Source organism: Balaenoptera physalus (genome assembly GCF_965194825.1).
Source record: "Balaenoptera physalus genome assembly, chromosome: 20".
Taxonomy (NCBI): domain Eukaryota; kingdom Metazoa; phylum Chordata; class Mammalia; order Artiodactyla; family Balaenopteridae; genus Balaenoptera; species Balaenoptera physalus.
Window position 1 is genome coordinate 7,875,550 of NC_138901.1, and position 18,941 is coordinate 7,894,490.

Sequence of the window (18,941 nt, forward strand, 5' to 3'; positions counted from 1 at the left end):
CTGGGTGTCCACCTGCATGCCCTTTCCCACCTCCTCTCCTTCTGCCCGGAACTCCTGTCCTCTCTGCTGGATACCCCTGCTGACCCTTTTAAGAATCAACTCAGCAGAGTCCAGTGAAGCATGGCAGCTGGGCCACACATGTTTATGTCTTCTCTTCCCAAGCCCCATTCAAATGAAAAGGATTTTTTAAAAAAACCCTGAGACTTCTCTGGCGGTGCAGTGGTTAAGACTCCACACTTCCACTGCAGGGGGCACAAGTTCGATCACTGGTCGGGGAACTAAGATCCCGCATGCCGTGTGGTACAGAAAAAAAACCAAAACAACAACAAAAAACCCCACAAAAAACCTTGTACAAGAGTGTTCATAGCAGCTTCATTTACAGTAGCCCCAAACTGGAAGCAGCCCAGGTATCCATCTAGTGAAGAACGGATAAACAAATTGCTATAGTCATCTGATGGAATACTACTCAGCCGTGCAAAGGAACAAACTACTGATGCATGTGACAACGTAGTTAAATTTCAAAAATAATGTGTTCAGTGAAAGAAGCCAAACACAGAGTAAAAGTGTATGATGCCATTTATATGAAATTCTAGAAGAGGAAAAACTGACCTATGGCGGTAGAAATCGAATTAGTGGTTGTTGCTTGGGGAGTGGAGGGGCCAGGAGGGGCTGACTGGGCTCTGCTCACACAGTGTGGTTCCTTTTCCAAGCTGAGTCTCCTAGAACCATCCTTCATTACCCAGAAGCCTCTCAGCCACCCTTCAGCTGTGCCATGTGTGCCTCAAACTCTCTGTACCCCCAGCCTAACTCCCCCACTTCCCTTCTCTTTCATGCTGCATTCCCCACTCAGGGGACGATCGCACCGCCGGCCACCAGTCACCAGTCATCTCTTGTTGTGGCCTCCGAGCCCTGAGAAAACCCCTCTGCCTGATTGTTGGAGTGAAATTGGAGAGTTGTCCTGGCAAGACCACCCCGCCACCCAGCTCAGTGGGTTGGGAAATCTCTCTAAGAACAGGTCTCACCCATCTTTGTGTCCATGCAGACTCAGGTCCACAGGTGAAAGGAAACATTGACCAAGCAACCAGGTGATGACTGACCAGGGTTTCCAGCACCTGGAACCCTGGCCTTCCTCCCCGCAGCTGGGAATCCCCCTGAGTCCTGCCAGCTGGAGGCAGACGTGCCGGCAGGGCCGGCACGTTGCAGAGTCTCAAGGGCCAAGGCTGGCCTCCCCTTGTTCCTGTTCCTCCTTTTCGTGTCCCTGGCTCCTGAGTGCCCTCCCATGTCCCTCCAGATCTCTCCTCCCTCCTTACTCCCATTGCGCTGCCCACTAGCTGGAGCCGGAATCAGAGGTCCCCACAATCCTCTTGCGCATCCCGGCACAGCCCCTGCCCCCCCTACTCCTCACCCCACCGCCGCCTTGCCACCTTCTTCTTCCCTCTACAAGCAAGAGGCACTGCAGAGTGACCGCTGCCCCGGGCTGGGGCAGAGCTCACCCTTCCTACCTCCTCTGAGACCCTCTTCCTCCTGCTCCCACCAGAAGGGTCTGTCCTTGCTCTCCCAGCATCCCGTCTCCCAGGATCTGCAATTCACCCTCTCCCCGGGCTAGCCCCTTCCTTCCTTCAAGCACACGCAGGTCACTCCATCTTAAAAAAGCTTCCCTTGGTCCTGTCTTAACCACTGCCCGCCCTCTCCTTCCTTTCACCCTGATCTGAGCTCGGAGTTTGCTGCCTGCTCCCAGACTCTGGGTTCTACCCCTGTCGTGCTAATGAAATGCCTGTGGGAGGCCACAGGCCTTCCTGGGCGAATGCCGGCTTCCTTCCTTGTGGAGCCCACTCTGGCCTGTTGACTCTCACTGCAGGCTCCGTGGGGCGGGGCCAGCCAGGAACAGGTGCGTCTGTGTAGGTGTGTGTAGGGGGCGAGGAGGGGGGGAGGGGGTGGGGTAGGGGGCGAGGAGGGGGGGAGGGGGTGGGGTAGGGGGCGAGGAGGGGGGGAGGGGGTGGGGTAGGGGGCGAGGAGGGGGGAGGGGGTGGGGTAGGGGGCGAGGAGGGGGGGAGGGGGTGGGGTAGGGGGCGAGGAGGGGGGGAGGGGGTGGGGTAGGGGGCGAGGAGGGGGGGAGGGGGTGGGGTAGGGGGCGAGGAGGGGGGGGGGGTAGGGGGCTCCCTCCTGCCCTAATGGTGGCCCTTCTCCAGGCTCCTTACTCTCTGCTCTCCTCTCTGGTCTCCCTTCTGGAAGAGTCTGTGCACCTGGGCTGCAGCCTTTACCTTCACCAGGTCCCTTGGGACTGTGTCTTAGTCCTGACTCTGTCTCCTTCCGGTTTTGAGCAGCATATTTGTTCACCAACAGATTCCACCGTCTCCACTGCATAACCCGGGGTGACCTCCACAGGACAGGACTAACGCCACTGTCATCTCCCCCCTCCCCCAAATGGCTCCACTTCATTTACTAATTCATATGGTTATTCATTCCCTGTGAATTCAACAAATGCCTGTCACTCTCCACTCCTTCACACTGTCCTCCATCTCTCCAGGTGGGATTCATTTTCATTTTGTAGCCACGTCTTTGGTTGTCACTTATACCTGTCTCTTCCCAAGTCCCTTTGGAGGTCACCACGGGTCATCTTCGTGGAGGGGTCTGGGAGGCGACTTGTCCTTCAGATAAAAGCTTCCTGGGCCCAAGGGTGGCAGGGCCTTTGAGCTGAGCGTTTGGGTGGGGGACCAGGGTGGGGATTGCCCTCTCTTCGTGACCCACTTCTCCCTGCATGGAGGTCGTTGGGCCTAGTTGCTGTTTCTCTTCCTCTTTGCCTGGGAGACCATTAATCCCCCTCGCAATAGAACCCACACATGAAATAGAGCCGGGGAATGTGGCTGGGGGTTGAGCCCTGGCCCCCTGTGAGGTCTGCCCGCCACACCTGGACACCCCACCCTTCTCTCCAAAACTGGCCTTGAACTGTGGGCCCAAGCCCACCCGGCCTTGTGGCACAGTGCCAGCTCTGGGCCCAGCCTCCCGGGCCGTCTCCATCAGGCCAGGCTTCATCTTTAACCAAACAGCAGGCACCAGGGGCTCTCGGGCCCCTCACAGAGCTCCCAGCCCCAGCTTGGACCCTGAGTAGCTGGGCTCCACAGCTGTCAAGCTCAGTGGCCCCAGGGCCTGTCCTGGTGCACAGTGGGGTGGGCACAGCTCTGACCTGGTGACCTTGTTGTCGGGTGCAAACGTGTCAAAGGCCATTTGCTGACCCTGTGGACTTGGGTGGGGTAATAAAAGATATGTGTGTGAAGTGGTTGAATGCTGGTTTCACCGCACCGACCCTGCATCTCGGGCCTCTGTGATCCTTATTCCCAGGGCCTAGGCTCCAGGGGAGTTGGGGACCAGAAGGAGATGAGAATGAGAAAGGCCAGGCCTCTCCCCTGCCCTCCATCCCTTCCCTCTTGTCCCGTATCCCCTCTCCCTCCCCCCTCACCTGGCTCACACCAGCCACATGTCCCACTCAAGCTTCAGCTGGCACTCGGGGCCCTACTCCCTCTTTTATTACCTCACCCAAGCCCACAGAGTCAGCAAGGGGGCCTCTTAATTGTTTCCAGAACAAGGCAGTATGGGGTTTCCTCAGAGGCCCCCCTGGCTGAATGCTCTGCACCCCTGGGGGCATCAGGAAGCACCCGGGGCCCAGTGACCGAGAACCCCTTAATGTTTACTGTCTGCAGTCACATTTTTCCAAGGCGACTTGGCTGTTTTTCTACCTTTTGACGATCTGCTCGGCAGCTCATTCATTCATTCAATACTTAAAACGCTGGGCCCTGTGCTGGATGTAGCAAATGTAGGAATGCGGCAGGTTACCTGCCCACAGGGGTCTGCAGACTCGTGGGCTTCTGAGACTGAAACTCTCAGAGGCGGGGTCTGCACGCCCCCCTGCCCCCCCACCTCCCCCTGCCCACAGTTCACTTCAGGCAAGTTGGAGGGAACTGGGATGCCACTAGGGTGGGGGATAGGGCTTGGTACCAGAGTGAGGCAGGAAGGGGGCGCAGGGCAGTCTGGGCAAGGGGGCAGAGCCACTGACAGAAGGCGGGTGGCTGGGTGAAGGGGGGAGAACAGTTGGCAGCCTCTCAGCCTCAGCTTAATTCCCTGGGCGAATAGCAGCCCTGGGAGGGCTGCCGGCAATCCACTGCGGCTTCGAAGGGTCTCGGGGGCCGTGGGTAGGGTGGAATGTATGCAAGCAGCCTGCGCTCCCCACTTCCTGGAACTCTCGCTTTCCGGGGAGCTCAGCGAGCTGCTTCCTTCAAGGGGAAAGGGGTCTGGGGCTCGGACCCAGGCTGCTGTCCTGCCCTCAGATCAGCGTCTGGGTGACAGGGCTCTGCTGGGAGCTGGAATGGGGGGCAGCAGCGAGACCTGAGGCCCCGTCTCCCGCCTTGGTTAATGTGTACCCCGCCTCCCCTGCCCTGCCGCTCAGCCTGGTTGGCTTCTGGGGGACCGTGCCCTTCAGCTGCGCCCTCCCTGCTCCTGGCACTCACAGGGAAAGCTCAGGCCCCAGCACGCCAGTCACGGTGGCTCTGACCTGTCCCACCTGGGAGCCTCAGAGTGGGCTGGACACATGTGCCCCAGGAGGAAGGGGACCCCCCCAGGGCTTCCATGCCCCTCCTTGGCTCACACTGGCCAGCGCAGGCCCAGCCTGGGTGGCCTCACAAAGCGTCCTCCCCTGTCCCGGTGCCTCCCCTCCCTTGTCACCTGTGTTTTCCTCTTCATCACACAAGAATGTCAGCAGGACCTGGGGCCACTCTCCCACCCCATTGTTAATGCAGCCCCTCTCCACAGCCCCACCCCTGACAGGCCCAGGCCTGCCCCGCAGGGCCAGCCCACTCCCCCCTGCCGGGAGTCCAAATACACCTGTTTACCTTTGGGCCTCAGCCCGGGATGGAAGCTCGCCTGACTCCTGACCATCTCCTCCCACCCGCCCTCACAGGCCTGCTTTCCTGCCCTCCAGCTCACCTGCTTCCTTCTGCAAATCTGGGTCCCCAGTATGTTGACGGGGGTGGAGGCGGGGAGAAGAGTGCTTCCTGCCCGCAGCTCAGCTCTCCAGGAGGCCTGGCCCATTTGCTTCAGGCCAGCATGGAATCCCATCCCGGGGGCCTTCCAGTCACTGGAGCTGGGGGTGGCCTGTCCCGTGGAACAGGATGTACTCTGGGCAGACGGGGAGGGTCCCCAAAGCCTGAGTTCCTGCCCTTTCCCCCCTCATCCCTTTCCTGGCTGGGGATACATGGGGGAGGGAGGGTAGGGAAGAGGTGGAAAGTGAGGAGACAGAAAGGTGGCTTCTTGCTTTGGGAAGGGACTGTACCACACCTGAGGGTGAAGTGGCTGAAGGGCTTCTCACCTCAAAAGTGGAGATCAAAGGAAATGCGAAACCTGCTCAGAGAGAGCTTGAGTCATGGGCTCAAAGCCACTCAGTGCAAAAGAGAAAGGACAACTCAGTGCCACATGGGGTCCTGGATTGGGATGCTGGAATGGAGAGGAGCAGTACTGGGGTGATCTGCAAGATGTGCACGGGGTCTGCGGTTAGATGGGATTACCAGGTCAATGTTAATTTCCTGATTGTGATGGTGGATGATGGAGGCGTGTCCTTGTGCTACGGAAATACACACTAAAGTACCTAGTGCTAATGGGACATCCTGTCTGCAACTTACTGTTAATGGTGCAAAATATATATTGACTGGGATTACATTGAATCTATAAATAAATACGGAGTCACTGAACGTCTTTTTTAAAAAGCCACCCGGACAAGGGCCAGGGCAGGGATGAATAGGAGGGACGGGATCCACTCACGCTTCCCGCCCCCTCAACCGCCACCCCCCAGACGCTGCCTGCTGAAAGGGCGTGTGAAGCCCCGTGTTCCGGCCCCTTCGGAGCCCCCTCTTAGCTTTGGCTGCTCGTTGGCAGCATCTATGGACCCTTAAAAGTGCCAGTGTCTGGCTCCCGCCCCCAGAGACGCTAGTCCCAGGCATTTTCAGGAGCTCCTGGTGATTCTTCCTGGCAGCCAGAAGCTTCTTCAGCCTTTCCTTACCTCGCAGGCAGTTCTGCCAGCCCCTGACCTTGCCCCTCTTCCCCCAGCATGGGCCCAGGCAGAGGGCGAGGAGGGGAGACAGTGACAGGCCCCACCTGTCAATCCAGGGTATACCCCTTTGGGCGGGGGCTGGAGGCTGATCCTGGGGGCCAGTGGAGAGGCTGGAGCCCCCATGTTCCCCCAGTGCTGGGGAGCGTGGTGGGGGGGAAGGCCGGTGGGTGGTGGGGAGAGGGAGGGAGCCGTTGCTTAGGGGGTGAAGGGAGTCTCAGAGGGAGGCTGGGGCAGCCTCCTCAGCAAGCGGTGGGAAGGGGATGGGCTGGCTTCTGAGCTCAGTAAGGCCCCAACCCGGCTGGCCCTGCAGTGTGTGCACCCTTCTGAAATATTTGGAATAATTAGCAAGTGAAAGCAGCAAGTTGGCGGGGGAATGCCAGGTTGGCCTGGAGCCAGCCTCGAGTGCAAGGAAAGAAAGGGGCTTCAGGAGAAAGGGGCCCGTGGAGGCTGGGCAGGATTGTATAGGACAGTGCCTGTGTGTGTGTGTGCGCGCGCGCGCGCGCGTGAGTGCTGGGGGAAGGGGCTGTGCACCACAAGGGCGTGCTGGCGGGGCCAGGTGTGGGCTTGGGGGAGAGATGGGTTCCAGGCAAAGCTGGGGTGAGGGGGTTGAAAGGTGCCTGCTGAGTGTCACATATTTGCTGTGCCTCAGTTTCCCCATCAGAACTCTGGTACATTGGTTCCTCACAGGCTGGAGCTATAGGGTCTAGGCACTCCGTCTTCCGTCTTCCCTGATGGCCTCCCTCAGCCCCAACCTGCATTGGAGGGAAGGCGCTGGGCGGGGTGAATGAACCCCAGGGTGGCAAGTGGGGCCCCAGGGGCTGGGGCCCTCTGACCTCACACCCTGTCCCTTCAGGAAGGGACCAAGGGAGGGAGGAGCTGGAGACAGGCCCAGGCGAGGACCGCAGGCGAGCCTGGGCAGGCCCTCGAGGTGGGCGAGGTGGGGGACGTGAGCCGAGCCCTGGGCAAGCTCGGCCTTTGTGAGTCCCCAGGGCCAGGGAGGGGGCTGTGCCTCCTATGCCACCCGCTGCTGGGGGCTATGGGTACAGTCTCCCCATTGCACAGACAGAGGTGCCGAGGCCCTGGCTGCAGGGGACCCCCGAGGGCTGCCTCTCAGCCCCTTTCTCTCTGGGGACCCAGAGATCATGGGGGGTGCATCAGGGGGCACTCTGCAGGCCTTTGGTGCCCCCCATCTTCCTCCCAGCCATTCCCCCTTGGGCCTTGGCCTCCCCAAAACTGGCCCATGCTTTTCCCCAGAGAAAGTTGCAAGCAGGTCCATTTTGAGATTTTTTAAAACTTTATTTTTAAAAATTTTTTTATTGTAAATAACTTTCCATGAAAAAGGTTAAATTGCCCAATGGGGCAGGAGGGTGGATGTGGGATGCAGCCCAGGGGGCTTAGGGTGGAGCAAGACACTCCCCCGCAGGAGTGCAAGCAAGGGCACGGGCCGTTCCCCCTTCCTGGTCCCAGTGGTTCTAGCAAGCACTGCGTCCCTCCCAGTTAAGCCTCAGCTATAGCTACACTCACTACGTTAGTCTGTCTGTCCCCTTTCCCTCTGCAGCTAGGCTGCCCCAGCCCCCAACCCCCAGAGTCCCAACTCCCCGCTGCTCTCAGCCTCAAGTTGGGCTCAAAGATTAGGGATATATACCCTCTGCCCCACCTCTAGGGATGAAGCCAGAAGACCCCAGAGGCCTTAGAAAATCTCCTGGCTCCACCCGGCACCCCGGCCTTGTTTCTGTCTCCTCTCTCTTCCCCCCTCCCCCTAGCTCCGCCCCACATACTGCCGGCCCCAGCCCCAGGGAAGCTCTGCCGGGAGAGGCCTCTAGGGTGTTAATTCGCAGTCACCTAATCAGCATTTGTTGTACCTGGGAACTTTCTCTGGATAGAGACCTGGGGAGGAGAGCGGGAGAGAGAGAAGCTTCGAAGCCAAGATGCTCTGGGGCGGGCCCTGTACTGATGCTTCCAGCTTGGCCAGGGCCCCTGCAAGCCGCAGCTCTCATAGTGCAGGGCCCTTAGCGTGTCCCTGGGGCAGGGAAGAAGTGGATCAATGAAACACTGTGTGTATGGGGGGCTGGGGAGCGGAGGCAGCAATTTTGGTCCTGGGCCCCAATTCTCAGCCTGCTGGACTAGAATCTGAGGATGGCCTGGGCTGGGGGCTGTGTGGCCTCGTGGGGTGACCTGGCCCAGCCCCTGCCTGGGCGGTAGGGTGTCCATGGGCCTGCACTGGCTGGGGGGAGGGGGGCAGTCTGGGCCCAGACTTGGGCGCTGTCTGGAGGCGGGGCAGGGCGTGGCTTCTTACAGGAAGGCGCCTATGCTGGCCCAGTCGTGCAGGTCAGAGGCCAGGGTGGCATCCCCGGCCTCAAAGAGGGGCTCGGGGGGCAGGCAGCTACTGCCGCTCTCGTCCCAGGGGTGCTGCAGGAAGGATGTGGCCAGGAAGGTCTCGTCGAAGTCCAGGCTGTCGGTAGCCTGCTCCACCGGCGGCCCCCAGGTAACAGGGCAGTCGATGTGGCGGCCGTGGACGGTGAGGTCCACGTCCCCGTGCGAGGCGGGGCTCAGCGGCGGGCTCAGCTCCAAGGCCTCCAGCGTGCCCAGCTCCCCGCCCAGCGTGCCGGCGTCGAAGATGGCCTCCCAGTCAAAGTTGCCCTTGAGGGGTTCCAGCTCGCCCTGCTCCTCCTGGGTCAGCAGCAGGGTGCTGGAGGGCCGCGGGACCTTGGCCACCCGCTTGGGCAGTGGCTGTTTACGCTTATGCCCCAGCCTGCCCTCGCCTGCACCCCAGCCTGCCTCCCCAGTGGCCTCCTCGAACTCCCGCAGCAGCTGCTGGGCCTCGGTGTTCACGGTCAGTGGCCCGGCCCACGGGGCGGAGCTGGGCTCCGGCGCGGCCTGGCGGGCAAAGGCCGGGTGGATGTGCACTGGGGGCAGCCGCCGCTTCTTGAAGGCCCCACTCAGCAGCCGCTCGGCGTACTGGGGGTCGATGCGCCAGAAGCCCCCCTTGCCTGGCTCGTCCTTCTCCCGAGGCACCTTGATGAAGCACTTGTTCAGGGACAGGTTGTGGCGGATGGAGTTCTGGACACAGGGAGACAGGAGAGAAGGAAGACGGCTGGGTGAGTGGGTGGGGTCAGTGATGGGGGGGGGGCGCCTAGAGCCACTGCCAGCCCCGCCACCACCTTCTCTCCGATGGGGGCAGGGGAGACAGAGGCGCTGCTCCTACCAGGAGGCTCTGGGACACCAGCCACGGGGCACCGGGAGCTGGGAGTGCTGTCGGGGGCTTTTGTTCCCTGTTGCCAGGATATCTGCCTGCTCAGTCATCCGAGCCCTGAGCCGCAGGGTGGCTCTCACTGCCACCCTGTCCTGCCCTCCCTCCCTTACCCCGCTGCTTGCGGCCACTGGCCAAAGGCCTTGGCTCCCCCAGGGCCTGGACGGCCATCTCCCTCTGCCTGGGCCTGGCTGGCCTTCTCTGTTTGTGAAATGAGTGAGTGGGTGTGAGGGTGTGTGTGGGGGGGGGTGGAGTGTGGGAGGATCTGATGACTTTCCTTGTTTGCAGAGCCGGCTGCTGGCCTGGGCCCTCACCCCCCATGTCCCCCTCCTCCCACCCCAGGCTCTGAGGCCTCAGTTGATTATTACCCAGCCAAGAGCATAGCGCTCATTCCTGGGGCCTCTCAGGCTTGGGGTAGGGTCGGGGGGGTGTGGAGGGTCTCTGCTTTCTCACCAAGGTTACAAATGGTACCTGCCCCAGGGTCAGGGCCCAAGCAAACGTGGAATAGCTTGGAACTGTGACCCTGTGACCTGTGCCACAGGGAAGGATCTGTGCATCCTCAGGGTCTCTGCCCCCAAGTAGCCCCTGATCCTGATGGTCGAAGATGCTCAGGGCAGTGTGTGCCCGGCCTTGAATCACCATCCTGCCTTGTTCATGCCCGGGTGCACAGGCCAAACCACGCTGGGGCACAGGGGTCTGGGGCCTGTCGGTGGGGCCGGCAGGTGACTAGTGCCCCCTGGCAAGACTGGGATGTTTACACGGTGGCCTGGGCCCCTTGGCTGCTCTGTGCCAGGTTCCGGAGACTTGGAACATGAAGCCAGTGTGGGAGGCAAGAGCCCCTGTGGAAAGCACCTGGCTGAGGTAATTGTCCCCCCGGGAAGGTTGATGAGAAGAGGGGGAGGAGTGTAGGCAGGAAACTAGGGAGGGGTTGGGGTGGGGGCTGGCACAGCAGCTTTAGGAAGGCCCCGTAGCCCTTCCACTGGGACACAGCTGGCCTTCACACCCCACAGCACACCCCTCTCCCCTCCCAGACCCCCTCCAGCCGACTGAAACCAGGCAGGATGCAGAGCCCAGCAGGAACAATGCTTCTGTTCCTGCCTCCAGTCAGGCCCTGACAAACTGACCTGGAGTAGGGCAGTGTCTAGGAATTCTAGGACTCGGGACAAAAATGTGTCCCTCAGTCCATCAACCTACCCTGGGGGGCTGTGTCCATGCATAGTTCAGCCCTGCTCTTTGGGCTGAGCCTGCTGGATGAGTGACAAGTTTTTCCCACTTGCACCTCTGTGTCGGCGCCCCTAAAGCCCTCTGCACATCCTTCCCCCTCCCCCTCTGAGGTCAAAGGGGCGGCAGTCCAAGCACTGGGCTCCCTCAGTTCCTTCCTCGACGGCCTTCCTCTCTCGGGGCCCTGGCTGTACCGCGCCTACTCGGCCTGCGGATCTGGGATGTGAATCCAGTCCGCGCGGGCATGGGGAGGGAGGGAGGGCCTCCCCTACCTGCCAGGTGGGATCAGCGTGGCGGAAGTAGCAGAAGTTGTCCGTGATCCACTTGTAGATGGCCGACAGGGTGATCTTGGTGGCCTTGCTGGCCTGCATGGCCATGCAGATGAGCGTGGCATATGAGTAGGGCGGCTTCACTTGCGGGTTGGTGGCGTAGTCCACGTCGTCGGGGGGCGGGGCCTGCAGCCCCGGGGGGGCGCTCCGCGACGTGCACGAGGACGTGGGCTTGCCGGGCGTGTGCGGCTGTCCCAGGCAGGCGGGGTCGGCCGCCAGGGGAGACCCCGGCGCGGCCGAGCCTGGCACCTGGTGGTAGCCGTGGGGGTCAGTGCCCCCCGAAGGCAGGGCGGGGGCCTTGGCGTTGAGAATAGAGAATTCCTGCAGCCACTGCAGGCTGGTCAGGCTGTCATCCAGGGCGTCGGACTCCTCCAGGCCGCCTTCCGGTCCGGCCTCCTCCGCCGCCCCTGCTCCCGAGACGCGTAGCCAGCTCTCCGCCATATCTGCGGGGACTCTCCGAGGGGGCGGTCAACATCCACGAGCCGAGCCTAGGGTGGCCGCCGAGCTCTCCGGCCCGCTGACTCCCGCGGCTTCAGTTACACAGCCTCCCGGAAGCGTGCTTCCATCCCGCGATCCGGAGGTAGCCTCCTCCGAACTGAATGTGGTGCCTGCGGGGACCATAGCGGGAACTGAGCCCTCTTTCCCCACTCCCGAGGGGAGAGTGTGTGCGAAGGGGGAGGCTCTTACTAAAATCGTTCCCGCAGCTGGGGAGGATCTTTTACTGCCGAGGTCTGGGAAACAGAAGCTGTGCCCGGGGGTCCGACCCCCACGGGGTTCGCCTCGCTCTTTTCCTCTTTGATCTTTTAGAGGAGACTTAATTAGCCAAACGAAGGAATAGTGTAGGGGCATGCGAGGCCACCCCCTTCTCCCTCAAAGCGGGAAATTAACCCCCCTCTCTCCCTCCACAACAAATGGAAATGGGGCGAGAGAGTCCAGGAGGGCAGTACGACGGGCCGGGGGTCGGGGGAGGTCGTCTGATCTTTGAAAAGGGATATTAGGATGGGGATCAAGGGAAAGGAAGGAAACAAAACAGAGAGTTATAAGGGGGCGGGAAGTGAGTGTCCCCCAAACTCCTCTGATGTCAGTCCCCGGGCCCACCACTTCCGTCGGGGACGGATGGGAGAGCGGGCTGGTACCGACGCCCTCCCTTCCCACGGCCTGCAGCCCTCCCCGTCCCTTACCTGGCTCAGAGCGCAGCCCGGGCCAAAGGAAGGTTCTCGAAGAAGTTCCTCCCACTGCCCACCCCCACCGCGGCTCTCTGCCCCCAGCTCAAGGGCCCAGCCAGCAATCCTCGTCGCCCCCCACGCCCGACGGCGCCTCTCTGAACGCCAGCGGCCCGGGGACGGGCATTAAGTAGCCGCTCGGAAGGCTTCTCCTGCTGCCATGGCGACGCTCCGCCCATATAAACAGCTTCCGCTTCTGCCATTGGTCAGGGTGTCTCCAAGGAGACCGCGGGCTCTTACCACTCTCTCAGGCGGTAACTCTCTTCGAACTCCCTCCTGCCGCTCTCTCCCGCGCCACCCAGCCCCCTAACCGCCACCGCGTCCCGGCTCCGCGCTTTCCCGCCCGAGGGCCCCGCGCAGGGCTCGGAGAGGCGCGCGGCTCGGCGCTCCCGCAGAGGCCCCGGGGCCCCCGGCGAGCAGTTCGCCGCGGGAACCTTACTCCCGCCCCACCCCCTTCCCATCTGGGCTGCTCAGAGGTGCCGACGGCTCCTGGGACGCAGCCCGTGGCGCGGGGGCCAAGGCTGGGTGCATGCTTGGGGGTTTCCTTTCCTCTCCGCTGGGCTGCGAGTGGCACTTCCTCACGTTTCTGCGGCCTGTCCCTGTCTCCCGACCGAGTGTCGTCTTGGTGCCCGCAAGCAGGTCTGACTCTCCGATGCCACCTGCCGCTCAGGTCCGCAGAAATCGCAGCACCGGTCGCAGACACCCCAAGGTGGCTAGGGTAATCCAGTGGTTCCCGGTAAGCGCTCCCTCCCCGCCCCGTCCTCAGCAAAATTCCCAGAAGCTGACATTCCAGAAGCTTCTTCGGAAGTGCTCTCCCTCCTTTCCAGATAGCCGAGGAAGCAGAGCCGGTGGGTGAAACCCAGAAAAGCCGTGGACTTGCCAAATTCTCTTACTGGGGTCATTTGCCCCATTAATTTCACCAACCTTTAAGTGACGGACTGACGGTGGACTGTGGTCTGTCCTCCTCCCTTCCCCCAGCCGCCCTCCAGTCACCAGCTTTCCTGCTCTTCAATTATTGAGGAGCTGCACTTGGAAGTTCTCCGGTTGAAGCGGGGAGGGGGTGGGGTGGGGGGGGGTGAGGGTTCCTTATCAGGCCTCTGCGCAGGAGCTGTGCCCAGGGGATGGTACACCAACTCCCACCCAGAAACATGTCTTTCCCTACCCCTTGCCCTCTCTCACTCCTCCATGTCCAGCTTGTCTTGAGTAAAAGTATTAAAGTGTGCTGGAGAACGTCGGACAGAAACTTTCACAAATAAGCCAACTGCACAGTTACCAGCTCTCCTTCCCTTGTGAACAGTTTTATTCATTTTTAAGAATCATGCAGCAATCCATAAATATTGCATCCTTGACGTCCCCACTGTAGTGTGCCCATGAGTGTACTCCAGGGAGTGAGGGGTACACAGATGGCACAACAGTACACACATACTTACACACACTAGGTGTGCAGATCCTAAAGCAAAGTGAGCAGCCAGCATGCCAAGGTCAGGTGAACAGGACACAAACTCTCCCCAGGTGAGATGGCTTAATGTGTGTGGATCTGTGCCCAGGAGATGCCCCAGCGTGGGCATGACCTCTGGTGGGATGGGACTGGGGAGGAGAAGGAAAAAGGGCTCTGTGAGAAGGCTGGGATCATCACACCACTCGGAAGTGAGCTCATAGGTGAGCTCCGACCTGAGTGTGGCAGGAAGGAGCCCCAGGCCTCCGGTTAGTCCGTGTCCTTGTGTGAGAAGCCAGGCCCCGTCACATTCTCTCTGGGTCAGCTGCTAACAACATGACTGTCTCCAGAAGATGGCTGGGGCAGCTGCCCTGTTCCCTGACCAGGCTCTGTGCCCTGTTCCCTGATCCCAGCCCTTTTGGATGGGATATTTCTGCTTGCCAAAGAGCTAGATGAGGGCAAAGAGGTGAGGGGATGGGGGAGAGAGCAGGAACTGTCTGAGAAACAGGAGTGAAGGGCCATTTCTCACCCAGGTATGTCTTGGTTATGGAAGCAAGGCCTTGAGGAATCTCTCTGAGCCTCTTCCTGGGAGAAGACAGACCCTCCCGAAAGGGTGAAGACAGTGGCTTCCTCGTAGGGTTCCTGGCCACTGTGGCTACTGTTTACCTGCATCTCCTTCATGTCAGGTAACACCACGCTGTGAATACTACCTGCCGGGAGAGGAGGTGGGTCAGTATGCCACCACCCCAGGCTAAGGGAGCGCCCCCTTCCCTAGTGCTTCTCAGGCTCAGACTTCAAGGAAATCAGGAAGTGGGGTTATTGCTTGAACCTTCAATATGAAAGGGGCTGTAAGAATGTTTCGGGGAAAGAAAGGACATTAAATGGGGCCTGAAACAGCAGAGTCCACTGCAGGATATCAGAGTGGGTGGACACGGGAACTCAAGGCAGAAGCTGAGATTCAGGCTTGGCTCATGTAGTGTCTGTCAGGACCACAGGCCTCCCCCCCCACCCGCCCACCCCCAGGGCAGGATGTGAAGCACAACCACCAGGCAGTGAGGGTCACCACCCACCTGGCGGCGCAAAGAAGCCACACAGGAGGTGCAAAAGATCCCCCGGCACTGGGCTCTCTTTGAGGCCTTGGGAAGGACCCTGAAAAGCTCTTCTAGGGCAGCAATTCCAACTACTAATTCAGGCCATCATGGTGGGCACAGCCTAGGGCTCTGTCACATCTCAGCCTCACAAACTGTTGGATCCCACTTTGCTTCTCAATCTCATGCTCCACTACACAACCACCTCTTCCGAAAGCCAGCAGACAATGCATCTATCGGAGAGCTAAGAGGAATCCACTGATATCACTAGTGTTGAGAGACGAACAGCCAACCGCTTACGGTCTTGCTGTTTCAGGCTGTTATTTATATGCCCTACACTGGACTGAGGTGGGGTGGACATGTGATTTGAACAACAACATCTCTAAATCTCTAATGAGCCTATGGAAGGCAGTACCTCCCCCTCCCCCCATCAGGCTCAGCTGATCGGGAGGACAGGGGAGGAAAACCGGCGGGGTGGGGAGCCTCCCAGACCACCACTGACCCCAGCTCAGCCCTTCCCCCAACCTCCTTTGGGGTTCCTGGGCACCAAATGAGGACCAGCGGTCCACCCCTCTCTCAGCCTATTTCTTTAACTATTTAAGAAAAGCGGGGTGGAGACTGGGGCAGCAGGGACAAGAATGCCACCTGACAGGGTGGTAGTGATGAAACGTGATAATATACGACAGTTCCTAACAAGTGCCTGGTACATAGAGGGGGTCAAAAATGCTTTTGCAGTGTCACCTTAGGATGGAGCCCCAGGCCTTCCTGAGTGCACCTGATCATAAATAACTCCCCGGTAGGTAATCCTTTAACTGAGGGATTCTCAGATTCAAAGCCTCCTTCCTAAGCAGACAGACACACGAGGCACAGCCTCTGCTACCAGAAGCAAGAACTGTTTTCCCAACCAGCCTTCTGATGGTTGCCACTGCTTCTTGTCCTTGAGAAAGGAGCTCCTAATGCGTTTTGAGGGAAACCCCACTTACAGTGCAATACGGCTTTCCCTTCTCACAGGAGTCATCCCCCAACCCCACCCCAAATTGCAGGTTTCAGATTGGTTATGATGTCCCAGAGACTAGAAAATGCCAGATGGGTGTTTGTAATGAAGTCACCCAAACTCTTGAGTCTTCTTGGTCTACCTCCTAAGGAGAAAAAAAGATGCACAAGAAATTAACCAGTCCGTGGACCACAGCTCCACCTGAAGATCAAGATACAGTGGAAGCATTCCAGAGAGTCTCTGCAAAGGGTCTCATGAGCTGCAGTTCATTGAGTGGCTTTAGCCCACAAGGAGAAAAGAGGCTTCCGGTCCCTTCTGAGAGGGGAAGGATCACGGTTGAGGAAGAAGATGAGTCTGGGAGAAGGGGCAGGTGCCCTCAGCATCCAGCTTTCACGTGGGTCTAAAAAGTCTCCATGTGTCTTGCTGAGGATGCCCAGGAGGTCAGTGGTGCCGTGAGGCCAGGATGGGATGTGAGGACGGGAGGAGAGCCCTGGCACAGGGGCTAGGGCTCTCAGATGGCCAAAGGACCCCACACGCAGAGCCTGTTCTCGGGGTCCTCCAGGCTGCCAGAAGATAAGCGTCGGCGCTGCGTGTTCCGACGACTGACCACGTTGTCATCAGCCTGCCAGGCACCTGAGAAGAGGAAAGGAAGGTTACCGGACCTTTGGTTTGGTCCAGATGGTGTCTCTGGCAGGACAGCCTGGGAGTTTGGCACGAAAACTGGCAGAATGCACATTACCTGGAACTCCCACAGGGTGCAAACCACAGCACGTGGAACTTGGGAGCAGTGGCGCCCACTGGGCTAGGGACAGTCATGGCCACTGTGGCCCACTGATGGAGGGACATGAAGGATGGTCCTTGTTTTGTGAGCTTGCCCTAGGATCCACTTTTGTATCTTTATTTGGTCTTGAAGTTTGCCTAAGTGTTACAGCGGACCAGGAAAAGAAACTGAGTCTAGCTGAGACTTTCACGAGAGCAGGAGGAGGTGAAGGGGAGGGAGGGAGAAGAGGGTGTTAGTTTGGGCTCAGAGTTAGTGTTTGCTGTGGGGGCCAGGAAGTGACTGGCTGCCCAGCAGGGTGCCAGGGACCAAATGGCATGGGGGAGAACAAAGTGACAGCTGTTCCTCTCTTTCTGCACCCGAACAGCCCACCGAGATTTGCTATCAGCTGGTGCCACCAACCCCAGGAGACATTAGCTCCAGACCTTTGGGGTCCCCCGGGTACCATCCACGAAACTCATCATCTTCCCCCCAGTGATGCAGTTCCTGCACGAGAAGCGCCCGCTGCCCATGCTGGAAACCCCCTCTTGGTGCTTCTCTCTCCTTTGTGCTCTGTATCCAATCCATCATGACCTCCTGCTCGTTCAAGCTCTAGTAATGTCTAAATCTGTAGTCAGAAAACCGGGGTACAGCCCCAGCTTGTAACGTACTGACTGTGTGACCCTGGGCAGGTCACTGTACTTGGAGCCCTGGTTTTCCCATCCATCAGATGGGAGACGAGTACTTACCCCCCAGGGGTGCTGTGAGACTAAGCGAGGTGACATGGGAGAGCGCTGAGCAGGGCGCCTGACTCATAGAATGTGGGCGACAACCAGCCGCCCCCCAGGCCTTGTTCAGGCCACACTCATCTCCCCGCAGTCGTCCTCCCAGCCCACAGACTGGCTCCATCTGATTCATTCCCTCCAGTGCAGCGAGATGCCCCTTCCGAGGGGAGAGGACGAAGCCCTAAGCCCCTGAGGTTGGGGAAAGCCTTCCATCCTCTGGCCGAGGACTGCTGAGCTGCCTCTCCCAGCACCTGCCCCAGAAGGCCGCCCGCCAAGCCAGATGGGGTCCAGTGTGCTCCGAAGTGCCCCCCACGGCCTGTACCACCACCCCATTTCTCACGCTGTGTGGAAACTGCGGACTCCTCCATCACACTGTGATCTCCTCCTCGGCAGAGCCGAGAGCCATGCCCGGCCCATCAGAGGGCTCAGTTCGTGGATGGAGCTGGCCGACCCTGGAGGGTGGGCGCGAGGCTCACTGTGTTCGTGTTTGAGGGAGGCCACTCACGAATGTCTGGGGTCAGCTTCAGGTTAGGCCAGCCCAAGACACGAAACCCTTTAATGGCAGAAACACTAGGATTAAGCGGGTATAAACTGTGTATTTCCCATAAATGTCCTGGCGCGATAATCCGCCCTAAGGCTCTAATAATAGTCTGTGGAGGTGGACCCCAGGGGAAGGGGAGTGAGTGGGACAGGAAATTTTTAGGTATCTCTCACAGCCAGACAGAATGTGGCGATCTCTATTCCCTGGGGGTACCGGAGTCCGGCACATGGGTCCACAGTGCTTTTCTCCTCTAAGGGTGACAGGATGAAGAGCAGGCAAGATTGCCCTTTTAAGTTAGGAACCCCCAGATAAAGTAAGTTGTTCGTTCATTTTATATAATTTGGTAGATCTCATACCTATTCCTCAATGTTTATGGGGAAGGACTCCGGAACTGTGGCTGTTTGGTAGGAAAGACCAAAAGCAAATGGTAAACAGGGGAGAAGACACACACACACACAAACACACACACACACACGCACGCACACGCACACACACACACACACACACACACACAAAGTCAAAACACCGCCGCAGCCTCGCCGCCACCATCACTGGCTGCCAGGCTGCCTGGCTTGGAATTCATCAGTCCTTGCTACAAACACCACCGGTCCAGATTCTGAGCCAGGGCTGAAAACTGGCTCCTTCTGAAACAGCCTCAAGACTCAGACCTGAAGTCTCTGTTCTCCCCGGCTTCTTGGTACAGTCGGCGGTGCTCTTTCCTCTAAAAAGGCTTCTGCCAGACCCTCGGCAAAACCCTGCCGCTGCTCCGCGCATCCTGGATGCAGAAGGTAAGCGTGGAAGGCGCAGGAGGACTTCCTGAGCGAGTGCTACCATTCTGTCCAGCCCTCAGCCAGAAAAGGGAGCCTGGAGATTCAAAATCCTTCACGGGAGGTAGAGGAAGGTGGTTCCCACTTAATTCCATCCTCAGGCTCAGAAATGGGAGAGTGAAGAGACCTCTAGAGGCAGATTTGGGGAACACATCTAGGGGGATTCCGCACACCTCTTTCCTGCCTCTACCCAGCCACTAATTAAATTTAACGTCTGTAACAGTTCCTCCATCTTGTAGAGTTTCTCTCCAGGAAGAGAGAAAGTTAATTCAGATTTTTCCTTAGTATCTGCCAAGCGTAACCCTTCCTAGTGGCGTCTTAGTCTTGGGTTATTTCAGGTCTCCATAAGTACTTTTCTTTGTTTGTTTTGTTTTTGACTGCGCAGTGGCTTGGA

At 59.1% G+C, this 18,941-nt stretch overlaps 2 protein-coding genes across 5 annotated transcripts in view; both read right to left on the reverse strand.

Annotated features, from left to right (window-relative positions):
* Positions 1-7,372: 7,372 nt before the first annotated feature.
* Positions 7,373-12,196, reverse strand: FOXJ1 (forkhead box J1). Its single transcript, XM_082440248.1, has 3 exons — positions 12,079-12,196; positions 10,841-11,505; positions 7,373-9,157 (listed from the first exon to the last, which is right to left on the reverse strand). The coding sequence occupies exons 2-3, from the start codon at positions 11,336-11,338 to the stop codon at positions 8,390-8,392; spliced, it is 1,266 nt and encodes a 421-aa protein (XP_082296374.1). The 5' UTR covers positions 11,339-11,505; positions 12,079-12,196; the 3' UTR covers positions 7,373-8,389.
* A 1,193-nt stretch (positions 12,197-13,389) lies between these two features.
* The window catches only part of RNF157 (ring finger protein 157), a 79,986-nt gene continuing 74,434 nt past the window's right edge, over positions 13,390-18,941 (reverse strand). For 2 of the 4 annotated variants that reach the window (XM_082440241.1, XM_082440240.1), the window contains one exon: positions 13,390-16,270. In XM_082440241.1, coding sequence (XP_082296367.1) covers positions 16,149-16,270 — 122 coding nt within the window. In that variant the 3' untranslated portion in view covers positions 13,390-16,148. Of the gene's footprint in view, positions 16,271-16,376; positions 16,556-18,941 lie in introns of all 4 variants that reach the window. The other 2 variants (XR_014257313.1, XM_082440242.1) reach the window with 2 other exon arrangements.

Coding starts and splice junctions, on each gene's coding strand:
- FOXJ1 (XM_082440248.1), bottom strand. CDS start 11,338: ATGGCGGAGAGCTGGCTACGCGTCTCGGGAGCAGGGGCGGCGGAGGAG. Junction 9,158..10,840: donor ACGCTGATCCCACCTGGCAG/GTAGGGGAGGCC, acceptor CCCTGTGTCCAG/AACTCCATCCGCCACAACCT.